The following is a 23,662-nucleotide window of genomic DNA, read 5'->3' as shown; positions in this document are numbered from 1 at the left end:
TTGGTTTTAGATGATTTATCTAGTGTTCAAAAGGTTACATAGATTACATTCGACTGTGATTGGGATTGTAAATTTGGATGTTTAGGGCTACTTTAATCTAAGTCTATCCACGATTTTGAATCCGTACATACCTACACAGCTGACGCCATCCCCTGAATAACCCAAAAGGCAAGTGCAGTAAAACGAGCCCTTTGTGTTAGAGCAGTTAGAATCAACATGGCAGTTGTGAGTTCCACCAACACATTCATTTATGTCTGAAACGTAGTAATAGGAATATGTGCGCATCAATAAGAGGATTTAATATTGCCATTTTCACGGTAATGTTCTGTCAGTAAACGTGCTTTCAACGCTTGGGGTGCTCCTATAAACATTGCTCAACTCGAACTAATCGCGTCATAAAGTTCCCCATACTACCTACCCCATACTAACTACCCTATACCTCACACCAAGATTTGTTCATACCTCTACACAGCACACCATTCCCAGTGTACCCTGTGTGACACATACAGAAGAACGATCCTTTTGTGTTGGTGCAGTTGGCATCAGCATGGCAATTGTCCATGTCTGAGTAACACTCCTCAATGTCTAGCATAAGAAAAAAAAACATAAAGCAACCGAATAATTGATGTTCTTGTTGACGGCAAAGAAGCGAAGCAAATTCGTTAGACATAGTTAATAGTTATGGATCAGGAGTTAGTTTGTTAGACAATTAATGCCTAACTCAAGCTGGTTAAATTAAGCCACGAAAAAAACAAGAATAAAAATAAGAATTATAAATATATAAAAAACAGACGGGTGCACGTCCGGCGAAGATAGAACTTATTTGAAATGCACTTTTTATACATTGTTTTGCTGTCTCGCAGAACTTTTGTCTTGAGTGTGTCAGTTGCGCTTTCACGCTGGGCAACCGATGACTTGGAATGGTTGTCAGTTACGTATACGTACCATCACATGAGACACCGTTGCCAGAATACCCATTGAGGCATGTGCAATAAAAAGATCCCTTGGTATTAGTACAGTTTGCATCTTCGTGGCAGTTGTGTGCGAGATGGGCATATTTCGATGATATATCGTCTTTGTAGCATTCGTTTATATCTGCCAAGGGGGAAAAAATTATTATAGCACTTGCCGCAATCACAATTTTCTTTCTATACATTTTCCAAATTAAATCTAAGGTTTTCATTAAATAAAGATGACGTTATGTTGATGATGTTCATGTTGCTGTTACTCATTTTGATAATGATGGCGATGACGATGAAAATGATTGCAATGAAGATGAGGTAAACAAAAAGTATGACGTACTCATAGACCTGTAAAACGTCTTGTAATCAAATAAAAAACGCTTTTGAATTGTCTACCGTCGCAAAAAACGCCATCCCCAGAGTATCCGGTATGACACGTGCAAAAGAATGATCCTCTGGTGTTGCTACAGTTGGCATCAGCATGACAGTTGTGGGAATAATTGTAATGGTAAGGGGCCAATGCTTCCGTCTGGCACTCGCTGATGTCTAAATGAAATGAGATAAATGAGGTAAGAGAGGAGCATCACACCAAACGTTTACATGTTTTCCACTTTAAAACACATGCTGATTATACTAAAATACCTTGACAGGTGACTCCATCTCCAGAGTATCCCGTATGACAAGTGCAGTAGAATGACCCTTTGGTGTTGGTGCAGTTGGCGTCTGTGTGACAGTTATGAACTCCGGATGTGCACTCGTCTACGTCTGCATAAAACAAAATAACTATCCGAGTAACTTCCCATTTTAGCTACTAGATTTACCGAGATTAGCTTACATTGGCTAAGTACCTTTGCATTCTCGTCCACTTCCGTAGTAGCCTTCTTCGCAGTCGCAATCATACGACCCTTTGGTGTTGGTACAATTGGCATCCTCATGACAAACGTTGGCCAGGTATGCATGTTCTGAAGACAATCTGGATGGTTCACATTCATCTACGTCTAAATGATAACAATTTTAAACAAAGGATTCAAGGTAAACAAAAAGAAATATTTTGAGACCGATTAAATAATTCAAAACCAGAAATTGTCATTTTAGGTCTCTTCTCAGCGAATTTAAAAGTCCAAGTATATCAAAATAGATCAAAACTCATCAAAGTCCCTAAAATAGAATGTTGATGGTCGGATGCATTACCAACACACATGACACCATCTCCAGAGTATCCTGTATGACACGTGCATTGAAAGGAACCCCTTGAATTAGAACAGTTGGCATCAACATGACAGTTGTGGGCAAAATCAATATATTTGTCTGATATTCGATCAGGGAAACATTCATCAATATCTGAAATAAGAATAAAAATACAAAAATTATAAGACATTATGCCACCATTACGACAACTTTTTACAAATTGTTGTGAAGAATCAGCTATCAAGAAAGAGTAATCTGGACAGTATCCACTTTGAAATACAAAGCAGTTAAAAGCAGACCCGCCTTAAAAATCTTACAATAAAGACACTAGGTTCTCTCAATTTACCAACACACATGACTCCATTTCCAGAATATCCCGTATGGCACGTGCAGTAGAACGACCCCTTGGTATTTGTACAGTTGGCATCACCATGACAGTTATGACGGAGACGACTGTAATTCATGGGAATTTCATCAGGGAAACACTCATTTACATCTGAAGATATAAAAATTCATACTTGAGTGAAAGGCAAGTGACATGCTAGCGGCTTCAAGTGATAAAAGTAATAAGGGTACCATAACAGGTGACTCCATCTCCGAAGTAACCATGGTGACATGTGCAGTAGAATGATCCCTTGGTGTTGGTACAATTAGAGTCAGCATGACAGTTGTCCGTATTTGTTGCGCATTCCTCGATATCTTAAAAAGCCAATAGAAAATAAATAGAACACTCATTCTTATTAAGTACACAGCCATCGCTGTAATGTAATTATATTCCACTTTCCACTGTGATTCGAGTTTTTCCATAACCAAGAATTTAAGTTAATCTGGGTTAGCTGTTTGTAATCGAAATCTCCTTGAACGAGTGGAGCATAATCGGTTGTTTTGCACTTTCCGATTAAAGAAAGAAAAGTGAGTATGGTTAATTAATTTTAACATTATCACATTAGTATTAGTTTCTAGAAAATCCTTAATGTAACTTAATTTAAAATGGATCAGGAGTTAGTGCGATTAGTTGTTATGGTGCCACAATTTACGCCACAAACAACAGAACTTACAACAAACCCAGTTTATTTCCAATGCCAAACTCACCCACACAATTCACTCCATTACCAGAAAAACCATTTAAGCACATGCAATAAAATGATCCTTTAGTGTTGGTACAATTGGCATCGGGATGGCAGTTGTGAGCGAGATGCTGATATTCATTTGAAATGTGATCAGGGAAGCACTCATTGACATCTACGAAGAAAAGAATAGACGTAAGACAAACCCTTTTACCACAGACGAATGGAAACAGATAAGATATCACGTGGTCATGTTTCTATTGGCGGCTACGTTTAAGAAAAAATGAATGTATTCTGGGGATTTCGTCGCTCACCTATACACGTAACACCATCTCCAGAGTATCCTGTATCACAAGTGCAGTAGAAAGATCCTTTGGTGTTGGTACAGTTGGCATCGGAATGGCAGTTGTGTGAGTAGTTGCTATAATGTTCAACAGCCAAGCTCTCGGCATGACATTCATTGATATCTAATGGCGAAAATCAAGAAAACAATCGTTTTTCAAAGGGTTTTCATTGCAATAGTCGAGAATTGAAGAAAGTTGTGTGTATTTTCCCAAGAACTCAATCATTATTTCTTTACATGAGAAGATGACGTTGATTGTCACTGATCATTTGGAAAACCTCACCAACACACATGACTCCATCTCCAGAGTATCCGGTATGACATGTGCAGAAGAAGGACCCTTTAGAATTGGTGCAATTAGCGTCAGCGTGGCAATTGTGTGTTCCAGAGGCGCATTCATCGATATCTAGCAAAAAATGAATACGAAACGTTTATGTCCTGTAAATCCGTTCCTTGTGGCAATTCATTGATTTGTTTCTTAAAAGGTTTAATTAATCACTTCCTGCTACCTTTTGGATTCCTTTGAAGTTTGGTTATGACTTAGCACTTCACCTTACACTCTATTCAGTTAAGTCTGTTGAAATGTAAGTGCTACACGGCCAACGTTTGCAAAAACGTAATCCTCCCTTGTACTTGTACATGTTCATTGCCGTGACTTTACGATCTTCAGTTCCCACGGCCTGCTCCGTCTGACCTTGTAGCTCAGTCGGTAGAGCAGCGGTAATCTAATCCGAAGGTCGTGGGTTCAATTCCCACACTGGTCAGAGAATTTCTCTGTCCTTGTGTGGGCCCGTTTCCATCAGTAGGGCTAACGCTCACATGTTTCATATGGGGTAAAAACTTAGCACTACAACTTACACTCTATTCAGTTATGATTTATTCTACCTGTCAATAATTTATTCACCTTCACATGAAAACCCTTCTCCAGAATAACCCTGGAGACATGTACAATAATAAGATCCTTTGGTGTTTGTACAGTTAGCATCGTTGTGGCAGAGATTTCCTAATTTCTGGTACTCAGAGGGTAACCCGGATGGGTTACATTCGTCGACATCTAAAGGAAAGAAAACAAGTACTAATCATGTCCAAGAAACATCAAAACAAGCACAATTTTGTAGACTTCTTAGAATGGAATTCAATTTCGGTGTTCAGATCCAAGATATGGCTTTTGCACCCTCTGAAGACAATTAATACTTGAGTTACTGACCAAGAGTGAGCCCAAGATTTTCTTTGAATTTTTATGAACAACTCATAATATGTATGAACACTTCAATCATACCAACACAAGCGACTCCATCTCCGGAGTATCCTGTATGACACTTGCAGTAGAACGATCCTTCCGTATTTGAACAGTTGGCATCGCCATGACAGTTGTGACGAAGATGCTGGTAGCCAGTGGGTATCAGATCCGGGAAACACTCATTGACATCTAAAATGCAATTAATATGTTCAATTTACGTTTATTTTAAGCTGTTATAGCCTTCGGGATCGACGGAATTTTGATGCACCAAATCAAATTTCATGGTCTGGCTCCCACAAGTTCAGACATTGCCGGGCTTTTCAAAAAGTAATGTTACGACCTTAAAGTTTTAACCCCTCTTAGGCTCTATCAATTAGTGAAGTTTGGGTTTCCGAATGTGCGCGCGTCAATACAGAGAAGGTTCCACATAATTACCAACACACGTGACTCCGTCTCCAGAGTAACCAGTATGGCACTCGCAATAGTATGATCCTTTGGTGTTTGTACAATTGGCGTCCGCATGACAGTTGTGGGCAAGAAAGATGTACTCCTTGGATATGCGACTTGGGAAACATTCGTCGACGTCTAAAACAGAAAAACAATGACTTTACTATCTTGCTCATCACCCGACTTTCTAAGTCGCAACACCTCGGAATCTGGCAAAAAGCAAGTCTACATGGTAAATCAATTCTCACTGCTTACCAGCACACTCGACTCCGTCTCCTGAATAACCATGGTGACAAGTGCAGTAGAACGAGCCATCCGTATTGGTGCAGTTAGCGTCAACGTGACAGTTGTCTGTCTCTGTGACGCATTCTTCTGTGTCTGAAAGTTTTCACGTTAATATCAATAAATAATTACCGCTTGTCTGATTAGCCTATTATCAGATGTTAACATTAAACGTTTTGGGTTACAAAGAACAGTGATGTGAGAGCGAATAAGCCGGGATTTGTCACTGAGCAATGCAATTTTTAATCGCCAGTGATAGCATGAGAGCCTTTAATTATTAACCATTTTAAAAGTATATCTTACGACTGTACATTCCACCAATCAAAGTTATAATTGCAATGGATCAGGAGTTTCTTAAAGTGAATTAAGCAAGTGCATAGTGATCTAACGTACCGACACAAGAGACTCCATCTCCAGAATAACCATTTAGACACGTGCAATAGAATGATCCCTTTGTGTTGGTGCAGTTGGCATCTGCATGGCAGTTGTGGGCAAAAAGTTCATATTCCTTTGATATTTCATCTGGAAAACACTCATCCAAGTCTGAAGAAACAAAAGGAAAGCTAAGTCATGTGTTTGGAAATGACAGCTGTGCTGAAAATAGTGTCTTCATTCTGCGGCTGTTTACTTGGGAGAAGGTAGATCCTTGATCTCGAGAGTTACTACATGGGGATAAGCTATTACCCTGGTTGTACATAGCGATGCAGAGGTTTCAGTTGGAAGTATGGTTGGTAATTGGACAAACCAAGAAGATGAAGGCTCGTCCCTCCGTCATGTCTGATTTTCGGTACTAGTAGGATATTTCGACTAAATGGAGTATCCTGTAGCCAGGAGGATGCAAGCACAAGCGCCAAGTATGAACCTTCGAAACAGAGTAACAAAAAGCAAACACAAGGATGATCTATCTTATCGGATCTTTCTTGTGCTAGGATCTCCTTCCTTCCATGTAAACTGTCCCTTGAAGTCATGAAAAGGTTTAGACTATTACATTTGAATACTGGACTCATTCATGGACGATCAGCCTTGGTATTCCCTTTGCAATCACATTGCTGCATCGCAAGTAAAGCACTACAATCGGGTCAGGCAGTCATGAAACAAGTCGTCCAAATACAGTAAAAAGGATCGTCTGTGAGCAGGTGATCCTGTCGGTGCCAAGGAAAGACAGACAGATGATCATTAAATGGTAGGTTTCAGTACAGATTGGTTACCAGTCAGTCTCCGAAAGAGAGCCCAATTTTTGGACGCGACAAAGAACACGTTTACTTCAATACAACTGGCTGCAGTCGTCTTTACGTTTCTTCAATCTTCGATGAGAATTTTTTAGCCTCACTTGCCTGTACAAATAACGCCATCTCCAGAGTATCCCGTATGACAAGTGCAATAGAATGATCCTTTGGTGTTGGTACAATTCGCATCCACGTGGCAGTTGTGAGCATAATAACTATGATCGGAAGATAGCGATTTGTCATCACATTCAGCAATATCTGCAATGAAGCCATAATGTATGTGTTAAAAACGTGTTCAAAGCCACAGACTATGAAGATAAGAACTTGCGACGCTTTGAGGCTTCAGCTTGTGGTACGAGATTACTTCGTGATCATGAGATATTGTACTGAATAAGTGTGAAATGCAATTTTTTGAAAATTAACTACATGGAAAATGTTCATGGTTAATCCTGTCAGTGAAACATGGGCAGCTTTCTGGATTAGATAATGTGCAAATAGGGAAATCTACTAGATCATTATGAAGAATTTAGACGTTAGGATATTAGTGATTCAAGTTTTAGATTATCTTTTTTGAAAACGATGGAACACTTTCTGGTCTTACCAACACAAGTGACTCCATCCCCGGAGAATCCTGTATGACAGGTACAGTAAAATGACCCTTTGGTGTTAGTACATTTGGCATCAGCATTGCAGTTGTGCACTCCAGTTTCACACTCGTCAATATCTTAGAGAAAGAGAATGTTGAAATATTGATATTTTCACTCCTATTACTTTGAATGAGTAGTTAAGTAATCTCCATCTTCAAACAAATATGTACAAATCACAGTAGAGACTGAATTCCACAAGCAATAAGCATTTGCAAGAGATCGTCCTTAAGCTACGAGAGAGATCTGATCAAGCGCCCAAACAAGAGCACTGCTCTCACCACTAATCCACTGTGCATCAAGCTCGAGAATAATAGCGGGTGAATTGGTGTCTGAAATGCATTTTGTCAATTAATCATACGTTTTATCCCAAACGAATTACAAAACATCGAACGCAAAAGACGATTATGTCTCGCTGACCAGCTGTTTAGTATTATTTCCTAATTCGATTTTGGATTCTCTGATATGATGACACAAATGATATCACACACTTTCCCATACATTTCTTCTCTTCACCGAATGGAGACAATTCCAGGCTTTTTGTGTTAACCTTCGAAAATATATCTTGATTGACGATCTCTTCATACCTTTTCCCTATTACTTTAAATGATATAAAAGAATATTCACCGGTGCAATATTCCCCAGGGCCGGAATACCCGACTTGACACGTACAGTAGTAGGATCCCTTGGTATTAGTACAATTGGCATCATCGTGGCATTTGTGAGCTAACTGCTGGTAATCAGAGGATAATCCAAGTGGGCTGCATTCGTCAATGTCTATTTTGTAAGAAATCGCGTTAACATACACGTACATTCTAAAGGTAATTTTGGACCGATTATGTTCTTCACATAGTCTGTCATATTTCAATATGTTAATTTGACGGTATCTTGTGAACGCATTTTTGGGATCGGGAAAACATTCCTTAAGTCCGTCTGAAAAGCGTACCTGGAGCGCCTGCAATAGTGAATGACGTGCAGTACTTTAAGCTAGGAAATGTGCAGTTTGCCGGCTTCGTGTTCAGGTGAAATGTTTAGGTAAGTTGGCAAGAAGACCAATTTCAACAGCATAAAGGCACTAAATCATAAAATGACCTACCCACACATGCAACTCCATCTCCAGAGTATCCCGTATGACACGTGCAATAGAACGATCCATTTGTGTTAGTACAGTAGGCGTCAACGTGGCAGTTATTTTTAAGATGGCGATAATCTTTGGATATTTTTTCAGGATAGCATTCGTTTACATCTAGAACAAAGAAAACGCAGATACCCAGTGAAACACATCTACACCCTGGATTGGACTGACTAAACGCTTTGGGTAAGAAGTAAACTCAGGCATTTTACCTTCACACGTGACTCCATCTCCAGAGTATCCCGTATGGCACGTGCAGTAGAATGAACCTTTGGTGTTGGTACAGTTAGCATCTTCATGACAGTTATGATGGAGATGAAAGTAGTCCTTGGATATATGATCAGGAAAGCATTCGTTTACATCTAAAAAATATAAATTAAACATAACAGCTATACTAAGGGCCAGCTATTATAGCTTTTACCTCGTGTGAATATTAAATCATCCTGTTTCTGCAAATTAACCTTTATTCATACAAAAAGTATATCTGTTTCTCCTGTCCCTAAAACTTCACTTACCCACGCATGTGACACCATCTCCAGAGAAACCATGGTGACATGCACAATAGAATGACCCTTTGGTGTTGGTACAGTTAGCGTCAGTGTGACAATTGTCTTTTTCAGAAGCGCATTCCTCGATATCTAAAAAGGAAATGTGTTATTATATTCTCTTGCAATTTCTTAACCCGACAAATACCCCAGAAATCAGCTTCTGCAATGGCACGATCTGCCCAACTTGGCGTTTTATGCCGTTTATTTTCCTATTTTCTTTTAATCCAATTTGCTTTACTGCCAATCACATGCTTCTTAAAGAGGTGTTTTAAAACATATGGATCAGGAGTTTTCAAGCGTTTAAAACAAAGCTCATATTTGCAGACAAAGGATTTTGTCGAAGACCATTTTCTTTACTGCAATTTAAGATTCAAGATACACGTTTAGCTTATCATTATTGTGAGTGCAAACATAAAATATCTATATATAATGATGAAAATTGCGCCACTTATATACCTCCGCGCATGGTGATATGCGGATCAGTCACCAGCACCTACCTGTACATTCCACTCCATTACCAGAATAACCAGTCAAACAAGTACAGTAGAACGATCCCTTTGTATTTGTACAGTTGGCATCAGTGTGACAGTCATGCCCGAGATGATAATACTGATTTGACAATTGCTCCGGAATACACTCGTCTACGTCTGAAATGCAAGAAATGACGGGTCAAAATACTCTAGTGAACGAGAAATATTATCACAAAGGGACCGTTTTTTCAACTTCAAATTACTATTTCATAATGACATTCTTGTACTGTACATCAGTTTCATCGCGAGTTCCGTGCTGTGGTGATGAAGATGATAAAAAGCAAGTAAAAAGCATCATATACTACTTCGGAAGTAGGGAACGTAGTGTAAACAGAACCTCTTCGCAATTTCATTTACTGCCAACACGTTAAATAGAGTGGTCATGAGTGTAGATGCCCCATGACTTTAATCACAAAGGTGTTTTTCGAAAATCCCGGGCCCAACTCGAACATACAACAGATATTCAGGAAAAAAACTGTTGGAGTACTTGGTTTAATTCCAAGCCAAACGATATACACATTGGCGAAGGGATTTCGACGTTGGAGGATCAAACAGGACGGCGCAGTCATTTATTGCTTGATATCATGATCATGGATCGAATAACGGACGATTGTAATGTGTTTCATTCACAATTCCATTTTTCTGTAAACCCACAACTTCCCAGTTTACCTGAACATATAACTCCATCCCCAGAGTATCCCGTCTGACACGTGCAGTAGAAGGATCCGTTTGTATTGGTGCAGTTGGCATCATCGTGACAATTGTGGGAGTAATTTCTGTGTTGAGGCGCTAGATTCTTGTCGTCGCACTCAATTATATCTTTATAAGATGAGAATGAAAAAAAAAAAAGAAAAGAAACATAAAGCTGTCATAGATTCTTCGTTAAACAACTCCTTTTTTGTGGACTTCGAATTTAGCAATCGTTTGGACATCGTGAATATAAGTTGTCAGACCACTTTTTTCACGCGAAACTCCTTAAGCTTACAGCACTATTCCCTCTGGTTGGCTCAGTTGGTTCTGCCCTTGGACTGCCCTCAAAAAAACCGAGGAGTAAGTCCTGCCTAAATGGGATCTGGACGGTAAACTGTACTCCCATAACAAATTTTCATAACTCTTTGGGACGCTAAAAACCCACATTCTATTCGCAAATTGCACGACATGGAGTTCGCGGTGTTGTAGTCTGTTCTTTCTAGTTTAACATGGTTGGGAGATACAAGTCGTAACAAGCTAGTCTCCAATCTGATGGAAAATAAAGATATGGTATAATCATGTGGAACTTCTACTCTCCGGGCCCGGTTGTTCGAAAGCCGATTAACTTAATCCAGGAGTAGCGTAAACTCTTTTTCATCAGGTTTTCAACTTTTTGGTGAAAGTTTCTTTTGCTTATTTTTGTTTTTCAAGATTGACTTCTTCTAATGTAAAGTTTTGCCGAACTTTTGTATCAGCGTTGAACAGCATTTGGGAGTAGAGAAAAAAACGCCTTGGTTAATTAAACCTAACCCTTGGTTAATTTTTATGCTGGGATTAGTGTTAATCGGCTTTTGAACAGCTGGGCCCTGTTAACACTCACCAATACACGTGACGCCATCTCCAGAGTATCCCTTTCGACACGTGCAGTAGAACGATCCTTTGGTATTGGTACAGTTGGCATCAATGTGACAATTATGACTTCCAGATGAACATTCATCGATATCTTCAAAAGCGCAAAAAAGTTAAGTTGATCCTATCCGAATGAAATATTTGTGGCTTAGAAAATAAAGATGACTTTTCTCGTCTGCAAATCTTCGGCTTACCGTTACAATCTTTTCCGCTGCCCGCGAATCCCTGTTGACAGCCACAATTGTAAGAACCTTTAGTGTTTGTGCAATTGGCTTCAGCGTCACAAAGATTGGCCAGGTCTTTGTATTCAGGCGATAAACCAGATGGATCGCATTCATTGATATCTATTACGGATACGAAATGAGTTAGAGGCCTTATAATATATGTTGTGGTTGCCGAGGCTTAGTTAGGTAAAACAAGAAAACCATCAATAAAAAATTTAATAAGACGTACTACGCGATCACATAACACGTCATAGTTAACTTTCGTTTTACGGTCTGTGCTTAATTTACATACCAAAATCAGCTTCGCCTCTAAATTGGCCCTATGTCGTTGGACCCGAGACTAAACTAAAGTGTTTTACAGTGAAATAATATACCCACGAACTGCACTTAATAATCTGTTGTTTTCATTCCTCCTGTAGCCTTTGTTCTGTTGCAAAAACATTGGTTAAACTAGCTGCTAAAAGGTTACTTTATGTATCTCTATCTTTACCAGAACACGTGACTCCATCACCAGAGTAACCAAAGAGGCAGTTGCAGTAAAACGATCCTTTGGTGTTTGTACATTCAGCATCAGCATGGCAGTTGTGCTTAAGATGCCGATATGCATCAGATATTTCATCAGGATAACATTCGTTAACATCTAAAGTGACATAAACAAATAAAAAAAATCAGCGTCATTTCCCCCTTACTTTACTTGTATTTATGTTTGTTTAGTTATTGCATCAGTAAAAGTTGCTCTTTCCGGGCTTGTCACGGTTACTCGTGTTATATTCTTTTCACGAAATATTGTAGGAACACATTCTCTAGAATTGTTTTCTAAGTAATAATACAGTCGTGTTGTTTGCTCAGCACTGATGAATGAATTATCTTGTACTCACCAACACACGTGACTCCATCTCCTGAGTATCCCGTACGACACGTACAGTAAAACGATCCTTTGGTGTTGGTACAGTTGGCGTCAACATGGCAGTTGTGTGAGTAGTTACCAATGTGATCGCGAGATAAACTTCCAACATGACATTCATTTATGTCTGGCCAAAAAGACGTAAAAACAGTTTTTCAAGATACTTTGAGTTCCTAACAAGATGACAGTGTACTTAATGTTCCTTCAAGTGCCACTACGATCAAAAATTCCCTTTTCTTTTCCTTCAAATTAAGAAGCTCTAATTTGGATTCAAAGGTTTTTACTCTGAGTTCTGGCTTTGGATGTTACGGTCAGCCACCTCTCGCATTCAAACCTGAACTGAAGGAGAGAATGACGTCAAAGACCACCTGACTAAGAATACAGCTTGCGTTGACGAAGCATATTTACTTTGCAAAACGCAAGTTTAGCAGTCTGAAATCTCGAGATTCCAGTGCTCCATGCAAATCCGTTTCTGTACATACACAGTGCATTCTTGAGAAAATGAGTGTTTGACGTGATTTTTTCCTCGACCCAGCTCTCTCAAGATATTTAATTTGGTAATGCCTGACCGCTATTTAAAAACGTTTAACCAGAAAGAAACAATCGTCTGCTTAAAACGAAGGCCTCAAACTTCACAGGTCTAGTGACAAGCAAGCACACTTTGAACTGAATATGAACTGCATAAGGAAGTAATTTTTTGATCGAAGAAGCACTTTTAGAGAAACACTTAGCAAAATGTATGATCTGATCAAAAATATATAATAGTTACTGGGGTCACACTTTGTCTTTAACAGTAGAACTGGTAGGCACGTCACGAGCTTTCCTTTTTTACTGTCGGGTGTGTTGCGTTTGTGACGGCAGCCAGATGAAAAAAAAAGTTTGCTACACTAAAACGAAGCGAATTAATATGAATTTTGGTGAATGTATTTCATTGTTAAAGACCTCAACTGTGTTGACTGCGTGTGTGATTGCAACTGTGCTTACTGCTAAGCAAATTCAGTAAATGTACATTGAATGCGCTCGGCTGCTATACACCTTATTCCAAAATGGCCGTCATTTTAGTATTCTTTTGTTTGATAGGCAAATTGGCCCTTTTGGCCTCATTCAAAGTTAAATATACTGGCCGCCACGCAGCTCTCGGAACGACTCTCGGGATTGGTTCAGAAAACAATTGACACAAAGAAGGATACAAAAGAAACAATGGACCATGACATAAACACAATAGAGCTGCGTCTTACAGGGATCCACTGTGAAATTAGAGGTTGTAAAAAGCTGCGCCCCGACTGAAATATTCTTTTGAATTCTACGTTTGAAAGCGAGGCCAAAAGGGCCACTTTGCAAGGAAACAAAAGAATACTAAAATGACTGCCATTTTGGAATAAGGTCCATCGTCATATTTTCATTTACCATCGCACGTGACTCCATCTCCTGAGTATCCCTTAAGACAAGTGCAATAGAATGACCCTTTGGTGTTGGTACAGTTGGCGTCGTCGTGGCAATTGTGTTTTCCAGATGTACATTCCTCTATGTCTGGAAATATAACAAAACGAACACACAGCACGTCATTTATTTTGTTTGAAACATTTCTCCGCTTTTGAATATATTGCTCATGGTAAAACATTTAGGTCTTCGATTCTTTGTTTAGTTGCCTAGTTAAGATTTGCAGGAGTCCTTTCCGCTAATCCTGTTGTAAAAAGGAAAGAAAAAAAAGAATATAGTACAACAATTTGCATGATTCAACGAATGAAATGATATATGAAAGGAATCATATATTGTACTGCGGATATGAAATCGAGTGAGGCTATGATCCTCGCAGTTATGAACGCAATGTTAGCAGTTGCGTAGAGAAGCCTGAAAACTTTGCAACTTTTTTCTATATACTACATTGATTTTTCTAATATTTTTATGATTTCAACCTGTTGATAAATATGTTAGAAAACGTTATTGCTGGGTTCCCGTTTAAATGTTCCAGTTGAGTTCCCATTGAAGCGGCGTTTTAGAATAAAAATTCTCCCGGCAATTTGAACTTGGAAAAAATAATTATGAAATAATAACGTAATTTTATTTCGTTATTTCAACCGTATTTTTCAAACGATCGATCTTTGTTTTAATTAGTTACTGTTAGATATTTTCTCTAAGAATTTTTTGTCAACCTTTTTCCATTAAATATATATTGTATTCTCAGCCGCTGGAACCAACTTATTAGCACAATACGTTTACTTACTGCTATATTTCAGTTGAAATGTTCCAGTTAAGTTCCCATTAAAGTGTTTTTTTAGAGTAGCAATGCTCACACGTTGTTTTCGTTGTTTAGTTTATTTTGTCACCCCGTGTTTTCAGACCCCGGCACCCGGCACCCGGCACCCCGCACCCCGGCACCCCGGCACCCCGGCACCCCGGCACCCCGGCACCCCGGCACCCCGGCACCCCGGCACCCCGGCACCCCGGCACCCGGCACCCCGCACCCCGGCTTTTTCACCAAACTCTAAAATTGCGTTCATAACTACGAGGATTATAGCTTCACCTACTGGCATGATTCAGCCACATGTTTTCAGTACTTGTAAATACAAGCCAACTCGAAAATGGTAACACACTTTACGCATGCTCGTAACGGGATCATGCTTTGTGCAGTTTACTTGTATTACATACTATAACTTTTCCAATGATTATTATATTTTCTCATACTACTTCTACTACTCCAGTACAGATCCCTAATCGGTGTTAGTTGCCTTGATTCTTCTCCTTAAGTTGGTACTGCCCCTTGTTTTTCTCGCAGTCAAGTCTAGCTTGCTCATGCCCTTCTTGATATTGTCCCTCCATCTTAACTCCGTATTACATTTTATGATACTAAACGTTATACGTTATACTCGTGAAGAAACCCAGTTTAGTGGAAAAACCTTTGTATTGATACGCGTGGAGAAGAAGTCAATTACTTTCGGTAAATTAAGAAAAAACATTGTGCAAGAATTTATTTGAGACTTATTAACTGGAAATGGCCCTCTTATCTTTTGACAACATCTGATGAAAAGGATTTCATAACTTACATCTGGATCAGGAGTTCACATGCATGCAGGATTTTGAAAAGAAATTATTTTTCACTTAACGTACCGGTACACATGATTCCATTACCAGAATAACCACTTAAACATGTGCAGAAGAATGATCCTTTTGTATTGGTACATCCGGCGTCAGCATGGCAGTTGTGAGAAAGATTCAGATGTTCTTTAGAAAATTCACCAGGGCGGCATTCGTTTATATCTAAAGCAAAACAAAACGATGAATCTCAATAAGAAAGGGAGTCTTTTGTAATTGCCATTTGAAAATAAAAAGCCGTAAATATAAAAGTCATATAAGGACTGCACCGATTGCTAGCGTTAAGTTTCTTGCAATTGAAAACCCCATCATTGGTTACGATTTAGACCATGAGAAATTCTAGTACCTTTGTTGGATATTATTGTGTTGTAACGGTTCCAGGATCGAGTGAGGCCTAACACTACTGTGAGGTCTTTATACCCAATTATTCCATCAGAGATCAACCCTAGTATTGAAATTGGGCCCACACAAGGACAGAGAAAAACTCTGAAAAACTTCAATTCCCACCCTGGTCAGAGTTTTTCTCTGTCCTTGTGTGGGCCCAATTCCAATACTAGGGTTGATCTCTGATGGAATAATTGGGTATAAAGACTTCACAGTAGTGTTAGGCCTCACTCGATCCTGGAACAGTTACTCCAAATATGCTACTGAAGGACAACAACTAACGATTATTGTGTTGCACGAAGTTTGCAAAACGTTCAAACGTGCATGGGGAACCCAACCTTGACGTCATCAAAGCTGGAAGGGATTGTAGACACTATCGATCCGGATGATGCTGGAGACCGCAAAAACGTTTATAGGTAAAGGGTTCACCATTCCCTACATTCTAATGGTGTTTCCCCTCGATTGCCCTTCATCCGCACCGATGACGCCCAAACGTTATAGAAGGTTGCTAATTCTATTATGTGTTTTTCAATGATCCATATAGTTGCACACTGATCTAAGCTGAATGAGAAAGATTCAACTTCGAGTGCCATAAATAGCAACGTTTTTATAGGTTGATTTTTGCCGTAAAGACAGCAGGACAGATGGAAATTCTTGAAACAAAACAGTACAGTTACGAACGAAGAAGCCAAAGTCAACTGCTTAATACTAGTTGCACAGGAGACCGCCTTAGAGAGACGGAATCCTTCTTAGTCACTGCTACGGTATAGGTTAGTTTTAACCCTGTATACCCACAATATTAAATTAATGTAGTCAGTAAACATTGATAATATTAATTTAAAAATAAAAGCAACAATTCTCTTACCAACACAAGTGACTCCATCCCCAGAGTATCCCCTAAGGCAGGTGCAATAGAATGATCCTTTGGTGTTGGTGCAGTTGGCGTCCGAATGACAGTTATGAGAGAAGTTACTGTGATGAAGCGACAAGCTATTCGTGTCGCACTCGATGATATCTGAGTAAAGAACACGACAAAGTTTATAGGAAATAATAAACATGCGTTCTTCTATTTTTATTCATTGGAAATAAACGTAAAGGTTGGAAACAAATTATAATTGGCAACCTTCACACGTGACTCCATCCCCAGAGTATCCTGCATCACACGTGCAGTAGAATGATCCTTTCGTGTTGGTACAATTGGCATCGGCGTGGCAATTGTGTACACCAGAAACACACTCATCGATGTCTGAGAAAGAAGACAAAATATATTAGTCCACGCATGACACAAATAGCATCTCGTAGAAAAAGTATTGAAAGCGATTATATATAAATAACCTGTCGTACCATATCGTTATTGAACGGGGTGCAAGTCTTGCTACGCCTCCATTAAACGTTACCATTGTATGTCACGCGAAGATAAAGCCAAATCGTGGTCAACTCAGACCACTCCCACAGACTCATAGATAGCTAGTGCAGATCGAGAAAATCTGAACCCTCACACACTTATCGCTTTATCTTTTATTTTTGGATACGTATCTCAATGTGCCAAAAACTAGAGTTTGTATCGCATTATTTCCAACATTAAGTTTTCATTAATCAAAGCTTTTGACAACATTGATTCCCCACTAAAATCTGGAGATAAAAATAACCATAGCGTCATCTGTGCGTAATCAAACACTCTCACCATACTATGCGTTGTACACGAAAATTAACACTACAAATCGCGCGAAGCATTACAAGCTGTTCTTGTGTTAAGTATTGGCACAGCGACCGCCTTTGACCGCCCTTATAAGTTCTCTATAAGGTGAAAGTACCTCGGCTCTACTGCGAGATAACATTGTTGTCACAATAACCCACCGTCACACTGGTTTCCATTTCCCATGTAACCTTCCTGGCAGGTACATCTGTAAGAACCTTTGGTGTTAGAACAGTTAGCATCCTCATGGCAACTGTGACCAAGGTGTTGATAATCAGCAGACAATCCAGCTCGGTTGCATTCATTGATGTCTGAGAAAAATAAAACATGTATTTGACCAATGTACTTTAAGCCTTGAACATAGAACTACATACATCGATGCTCTAACAGACGTAGTACAGAAAACAAAAAGCACTTAGCAAATTACTAGAAAGAATAGCAAACGAATATTTACCAAGACACGTAACTCCATTTCCAGAGTATCCAGTATGACACGTGCAGTAAAAAGATCCTTTTGTGTTCGTACAGTTAGCATCTCTATGACAGTTATGATGTAGATGACCATATTCATCAGGTAACTGATCAGGGTAACACTCATCCACATCTTCAATTAAAAAATACGACGAATATGTCATCAATTTTTGTCTTTTGAAAGTACTTACTTTATTCTTTATCGTATGATTGATTATCGGTATGCCTGTCGCTGTGACACCTGGAAGAGATAACAATGCATTCGAGTTTCCACTCTACCTCATTATGCGACTTAGTTTGAAATCAATTTCGTCTTTCTTAGCGATATATTGCAGGCAATTCCTCTCCATGTGCTTGAATCAAAGAGAAGGAATTTTTAGTTTAATTTTGCAGAGAAAAGATGAGGTCAAATTAGTATACATGTTCCTTACTTAGACTAATGAGTACTTGTATTTCGATGGCTAAGTTCTAGTTATGATCGAACCGCCAGCGTTAAGTTGTGCGGGAAATCGTCTTTTACTAAGGCATACCGGTTTCCCAGTTATTGACAGAACAAATTATGCATTGACGTACCAATACAAGTAACTCCATCTCCTGAGTATCCCGTATGGCACGTGCAATAGAACGATCCTTTGGTGTTGGTGCAGTTTGCATCAGAATGACAATTGTTTTCAAGATGGGCATAACTTTTTGGTATTCTATCAAGGACACATTCGTTCACATCTGCAAACAAAAGGTTGATCTTTGTATCTCATATTTAAGAAAATTACATAGGCAGTTTAGTGATATACTAGTCCGTAAACCTCATCGTGTCGGACAAAATGTATACCATAAGAGAACCGTGCGTAAACAGGCAAAACTCTGTTCGTCTTCTTAGTCCATGGACTAAATAAAAAACCGGTCGATTTTGCGACTGAAATACGGAAAAGCGAACATCTTTTCCTGCAATTTTCGCCATTTTTCAACATTAAAATAAGCGAAAGAAGTGGATTTTCAAATCAACTTTATAAAATGGTTCAGACTCTCACATGTAATAAACAGACCAAATAGAAGTACTGTCATCAAAAATTTAAGGGCTATCTCCTCTTTTTTCGTGAAGTTATCCTTTTTCTCTGTTTGCGAATTCGCCGAACCGCTGCAAAGTGTATGTTTTCTTTCTTTCCTGGGTGTTCCTGTACGAGTCATACTTCGTTTCACTCCCCACCATGTCTTTTCAATGCCCTGATGTGGGCTCGCGTGTCTGGGTCGACAAGTTTTAGGCGATGGTTAACTGTGAGATGATGATAGCCCTCATCTTGCAGGCAATCGACTGTCGCCTATCATGCGTCTTCCTGGCAATGTTTGAGGGCGGATAATTGGCAAGAGTGTAACTTTGAGAATCAAAGCGCTCTAGCCTTTTTCTAACTGGTGCTCTTCCTTGAATTCGGGAAACAGAACGGCTTTAAGAACTTGAATTTAACAAAAGTTAATTGCATACCAATGCACATAACTCCATCACCGGAAAATCCCGTATGACATGTACAGAAGAATGAGCCTTTGGTGTTTGTACAATTGGCATCGGCATGACAGTTGTCCTTTTCTGTGGCGCATTCCTCGATGTCTAATTAACAAATAAAGAAGCCTTGACTGTGCTCTGTTCTGTTGTAAAGCACGCAGGAAACGGCTAGAGCACGAAAGAAGTGTAGGGGGGAAACACGAGCCGATAGGCGAGTGTTTCTCCCTACTTCTTGAGTGCTCTAGCCGCTTCCTAAGTGCTTTACAACAGAACAGAGCACAGTCAAGGCTTCTTTATTTGTTTTATGATAAAAAACAAGTAATTTTCTTCAAAAATTCTACTTTATTTTCAAAGCGCGCGCTGCTTGTGGCGAACTGAGATGTCGTCAGCACAGTGCTTTATACTCTGATAAAGCACGCTACTTTGGACCAATCAGCGCGCTTGTAAGAATGTTTAAGATTATTTGATTGGTTAATGAAACAAAGGCTTGTCAAAACATCAATCAACTGGAAAATCACACAAAATTAGAATTTATGGAAAAACAAGTGCCTCAATGTTCGGTTTCAGTCCGTAAAAAACAGCAAAAAAGAGGATCTAAATGATTAAGTTCAGTGAAAACCGGCCGAATTGTTGCCCATGAAAACCTGCACGTTTCCGACATGACAACTGGAAAACAAACTGTTCATTGCTTGCGGCTGGAATCTGAAAACCTGTTGGGAATTTTGTAAATGAAGAACTCCAGCGTGAGGACTTTCTGAGCTTGAAAGAACTGCTGGACCGGGCGACGGTTGAGGTCTTCCATCCAAAGCACTTGACAGAATATCTGAGCAAGCCTTTAACTGACAGCTTCAATAATACCCAAGGTAAAATTCGGAAATTCATCTGCCATTTCTGCGAATGATGGCGTGGGCTTTCGTTTGTTCCGTGCTTTGTACTCTCATAAAGCACGCTGTTTAAACCAATGAGAGCGCGCGTTATATAGAAACTTTATTATAAAACAAAATACATCATTTCCATTTTATCTCGGTATCTATCCCTTCTTCAAAAAAATGACTTGTGTTTTGTTTTTCAACTTCTATAGCCAAAGAAAAGACTCCGTCGAGGAAAGGAAGAAAGTACCCATTTTTGCCAGGTTTTAAAATCTTATTTAAAGCTGTATTCGGGCAAAATGTCATATAGCATATTTTGAGTTGAGGCAAAACATAAGAGTTTTTCTGAGGTAGATGAAGGTAAAGGCCGAAAGTGGAAATAACATGGAAAAAGCGGCTCTCTAGAACCGGGTCTCCTTTGCCAATCACTGTTCTTACTAAATCATTTTATTATCTAATACACATGGACTTAAAAGTATGGATCAGGAGTACGAATGGTGACCGCACCAAAACATATTCATTTCTTCATTCTTATATCTCCTTTGTAAGAAAATATTTGATGATATCCCTTATTAACTGACATTCCCTGAAAGTTACCGCAAACCATTAGGAGACGAGCAAACAACCCTAACAACTGTACATTCGTTTAGTGTTGAAGTTTGAATGGATAGATGAGTAAAATGACTGCAAGATCGTTACCTAAGGCGATGGTCTGGTTTAGAATACCTCTCGTGCACCTGGCATGACTGCAGCGTCTTTTCAGTCACACATACCTACGCAATCGACTCCATTACCAGAATAACCATTTAAGCACGTGCAGTAAAATGACCCTTTGGTGTTTGAGCAGTTAGCATCGGCATGACAGATGTTTAGAGCAGTTTTGCATTCATCGACATCTAAAAGCGAACGAGAAGTTATTTCCGTTATATCATTTGGTTGCAAGGATCCAATCGAACAACAAAAGCTCTGTGATAACATTCAATTATATTTGAGGAATATCTATGTTATCTCTTTAATTTATGGGACGCTAATATTTGTCAAAACCTTGTTGAGTATGCGCCAGAAACGAATTTAGAGTGAAAAGAAGATGTCAAAACCCTTGCTGTCCTTTGGATACTTACCTATCCTTTGGATAGTTTCTTTTGGATACTAGATGGCTTGCAACCAATCTATAGATAACAATCTTGTAATTTACCGAATACTGGTGTACGAACAAGATCTGTTCTCGCAGTGATGACATAGAGCGAAAACAACCAATTCTCGAGTTCAACACACGTAAAATTATATTATCGTATCCACCAATATTTGTTTGCCAAAGAATAGAAGACGTACCGTTCGGTTGTCTAAACTAATTCAGTTTTGGCGTATTTTGTAATTATCAATGCTCGTTTACCTGAACAAATGACTCCATCTCCTGAGAAACCCAAGTGGCACGTACAGTAGAAAGATCCTTTGGTATTAGTACAATTAGCATCTGCATCACAGTTGTGAGCGTATGTGCTGTGATGAGGCGCCAGGTTTTTGTCATCACACTCAGCAATATCTGGTAAAACGGAAATGAAAAAAAAACATGTTAGGACCAGGAATGATTTTTGTTTTTTTTTTTCGCGATTCCGGTTTACTCACCAACACACGTGACTCCATCCCCAGAGTAACCAGTAAGACAAGTACAGTAGAACGACCCTTTGGTGTTGGTACAGTTTGCATCAGTGTGACAGTTATGTGTTCCAGTATTACATTCATCAATATCTATTAGGGGAAAACGCATAATCAAACAGTAGCTTTAGCGCCTGGTTCTGGATGCTGTACACTGACCAAAAGTCCATCAATGTTTGAACTTAAAAGGCTTTTAACAACCGAATCCCTCGCCGACCTATGACGTTTGAGTCGAGACCTACCATCACATTGTTTTCCATTTCCAGAATAGCCCAACAGGCATTTGCAGTAGTAAGATCCATTGGTGTTTGTACACTTGGCGTCATCATGGCAGGAATGAGCTAAATGCTGATAGTCAGAGGGCAATCCTGGGCGATTACATTCGTCGATATCTAGGATAAGAGAGGGCGAGAGAGCCATTACTTGAAAAAGAAGTGACAACAAGTGGTTTTTCTCTGTATCTATTTTAGCGTTTTTGGTCGGGGATAATTGAATATGTAACGTAACCCTGAAAGAGTGCGATTGCAACGCTTCAAACCGAAGACAAAATTTTCAAAAGTTACCTGAGCATATAACCCCGTCTCCAGAGTAACCCGTATGGCACGTGCAGTAGAACGATCCTTTGGTGTTTGAACAATTGGAATTGACATGGCAGTTGTGAACAAGTTCACGATATTTCTCGGGAATGCGATCAGGAAAACATTCGTCAACATCTAAGGTAAAAAAAGAACCAGTAAAATTAATTAAGTGCGTAACAGAAGAAGATTTTATTACTGACATCATGCAAAATTAAGTTTTAAACAACCCTTAGAACAATGCATACCAACACATAGTATCCCATCTCCAGAGTATCCTTTTCTACAGGTGCAATAGAATGAGCCTTTGGTGTTAAAACAGTTGGCATCTGGGTGACAGTTGTGGGGGAAATGTCCGTATTCCAGTGATAGGTAATCAGGAATACACTCATTTATGTCTGCAAGTAAAGAAAGGTTCAAGAAGTGACAACTCAAAGTCACCATACTCCAAATTGTTTGCCTGCGCTTTTACAGGCAGACTCAAAGCTCTACGTTTTTGCTTTCGGGTAGATTTATTCAATGTAATGGAATGGAGCATCATGTTGAGTAAAATGGAGAACGGCTGACACATACCCTCGCATGTCACTCCATCACCAGAGTAACCGGTATGACAAGTGCAGTAGAACGATCCTTTCGTGTTGGTACAGTTCGCATCAGAATGACAATTGTCTTCTCCTGTAACACATTCCTCGATGTCTATAATGGAGAGAATTTCACTTCATCGCTGAGATTGAGAACCAAGTTCAAATGCAAAAGTATATTTTTGTGAATTTCAATTGTTGTAAAATGCCCTAAACTAGTACAAGACCGAAACCTGACGCACCATATAGCAAAATTTTAAAGTCTGCAATGCAAATGTAAATCTGCAAACAGAGAAATCCCTTTGTTGCAAGGGTGAGAATGGAACATTGTTTATATCTAAGACTGTTTTACTTTGTGAAGATCTCAACCGCACTAGAAATTATCTGGCTTTTATAAAAGGAAAACTGACCATTCCTAATGACCTTTCGGTAAATACGTTCCTATCACAGTGAAAAGGAATACATTACGAAAGAAAATGGACAGACACCAATCTGCTTTAGCAAAG

The 23,662-nt window shown here is 39.3% G+C and overlaps 1 protein-coding gene across 1 annotated transcript in view; it reads right to left on the bottom strand.

The window, feature by feature from the left end:
- Positions 1-23,662, bottom strand: part of LOC138016506 (uncharacterized) — a 78,939-nt gene that overhangs the window by 35,089 nt on the left and 20,188 nt on the right. Inside the window, exons 20-63 of the mRNA XM_068863663.1 lie at positions 23,149-23,271; positions 22,824-22,973; positions 22,564-22,713; positions 22,243-22,392; positions 21,971-22,093; positions 21,738-21,887; positions 21,118-21,240; positions 19,458-19,580; positions 18,554-18,703; positions 17,964-18,113; positions 17,671-17,820; positions 16,937-17,059; positions 16,679-16,828; positions 15,445-15,594; positions 13,744-13,866; positions 12,311-12,463; positions 11,923-12,072; positions 11,403-11,552; positions 11,180-11,302; positions 10,279-10,428; positions 9,577-9,726; positions 9,047-9,169; positions 8,744-8,893; positions 8,496-8,645; positions 8,027-8,176; positions 7,357-7,479; positions 6,864-7,013; positions 5,923-6,072; positions 5,503-5,625; positions 5,236-5,385; positions 4,840-4,989; positions 4,465-4,614; positions 3,844-3,966; positions 3,532-3,684; positions 3,243-3,392; positions 2,727-2,849; positions 2,497-2,646; positions 2,154-2,303; positions 1,811-1,960; positions 1,605-1,727; positions 1,359-1,508; positions 946-1,095; positions 463-585; positions 132-254 (exon numbers count right to left, since the gene is read on the bottom strand). Coding sequence (XP_068719764.1) covers positions 132-254; positions 463-585; positions 946-1,095; positions 1,359-1,508; positions 1,605-1,727; positions 1,811-1,960; positions 2,154-2,303; positions 2,497-2,646; positions 2,727-2,849; positions 3,243-3,392; positions 3,532-3,684; positions 3,844-3,966; positions 4,465-4,614; positions 4,840-4,989; positions 5,236-5,385; positions 5,503-5,625; positions 5,923-6,072; positions 6,864-7,013; positions 7,357-7,479; positions 8,027-8,176; positions 8,496-8,645; positions 8,744-8,893; positions 9,047-9,169; positions 9,577-9,726; positions 10,279-10,428; positions 11,180-11,302; positions 11,403-11,552; positions 11,923-12,072; positions 12,311-12,463; positions 13,744-13,866; positions 15,445-15,594; positions 16,679-16,828; positions 16,937-17,059; positions 17,671-17,820; positions 17,964-18,113; positions 18,554-18,703; positions 19,458-19,580; positions 21,118-21,240; positions 21,738-21,887; positions 21,971-22,093; positions 22,243-22,392; positions 22,564-22,713; positions 22,824-22,973; positions 23,149-23,271 — 6,201 coding nt within the window. The remainder of the gene's footprint in view (positions 1-131; positions 255-462; positions 586-945; positions 1,096-1,358; positions 1,509-1,604; positions 1,728-1,810; positions 1,961-2,153; positions 2,304-2,496; positions 2,647-2,726; positions 2,850-3,242; positions 3,393-3,531; positions 3,685-3,843; positions 3,967-4,464; positions 4,615-4,839; positions 4,990-5,235; positions 5,386-5,502; positions 5,626-5,922; positions 6,073-6,863; positions 7,014-7,356; positions 7,480-8,026; positions 8,177-8,495; positions 8,646-8,743; positions 8,894-9,046; positions 9,170-9,576; positions 9,727-10,278; positions 10,429-11,179; positions 11,303-11,402; positions 11,553-11,922; positions 12,073-12,310; positions 12,464-13,743; positions 13,867-15,444; positions 15,595-16,678; positions 16,829-16,936; positions 17,060-17,670; positions 17,821-17,963; positions 18,114-18,553; positions 18,704-19,457; positions 19,581-21,117; positions 21,241-21,737; positions 21,888-21,970; positions 22,094-22,242; positions 22,393-22,563; positions 22,714-22,823; positions 22,974-23,148; positions 23,272-23,662) is intronic.

Source organism: Montipora capricornis, chromosome 9 (genome assembly GCF_036669925.1).
Source record: "Montipora capricornis isolate CH-2021 chromosome 9, ASM3666992v2, whole genome shotgun sequence".
NCBI lineage: Eukaryota > Metazoa > Cnidaria > Anthozoa > Scleractinia > Acroporidae > Montipora > Montipora capricornis.
The sequence above is the reverse complement of the archived record's forward strand: the minus strand, read 5'-3'. Positions and strand labels throughout refer to the sequence as shown.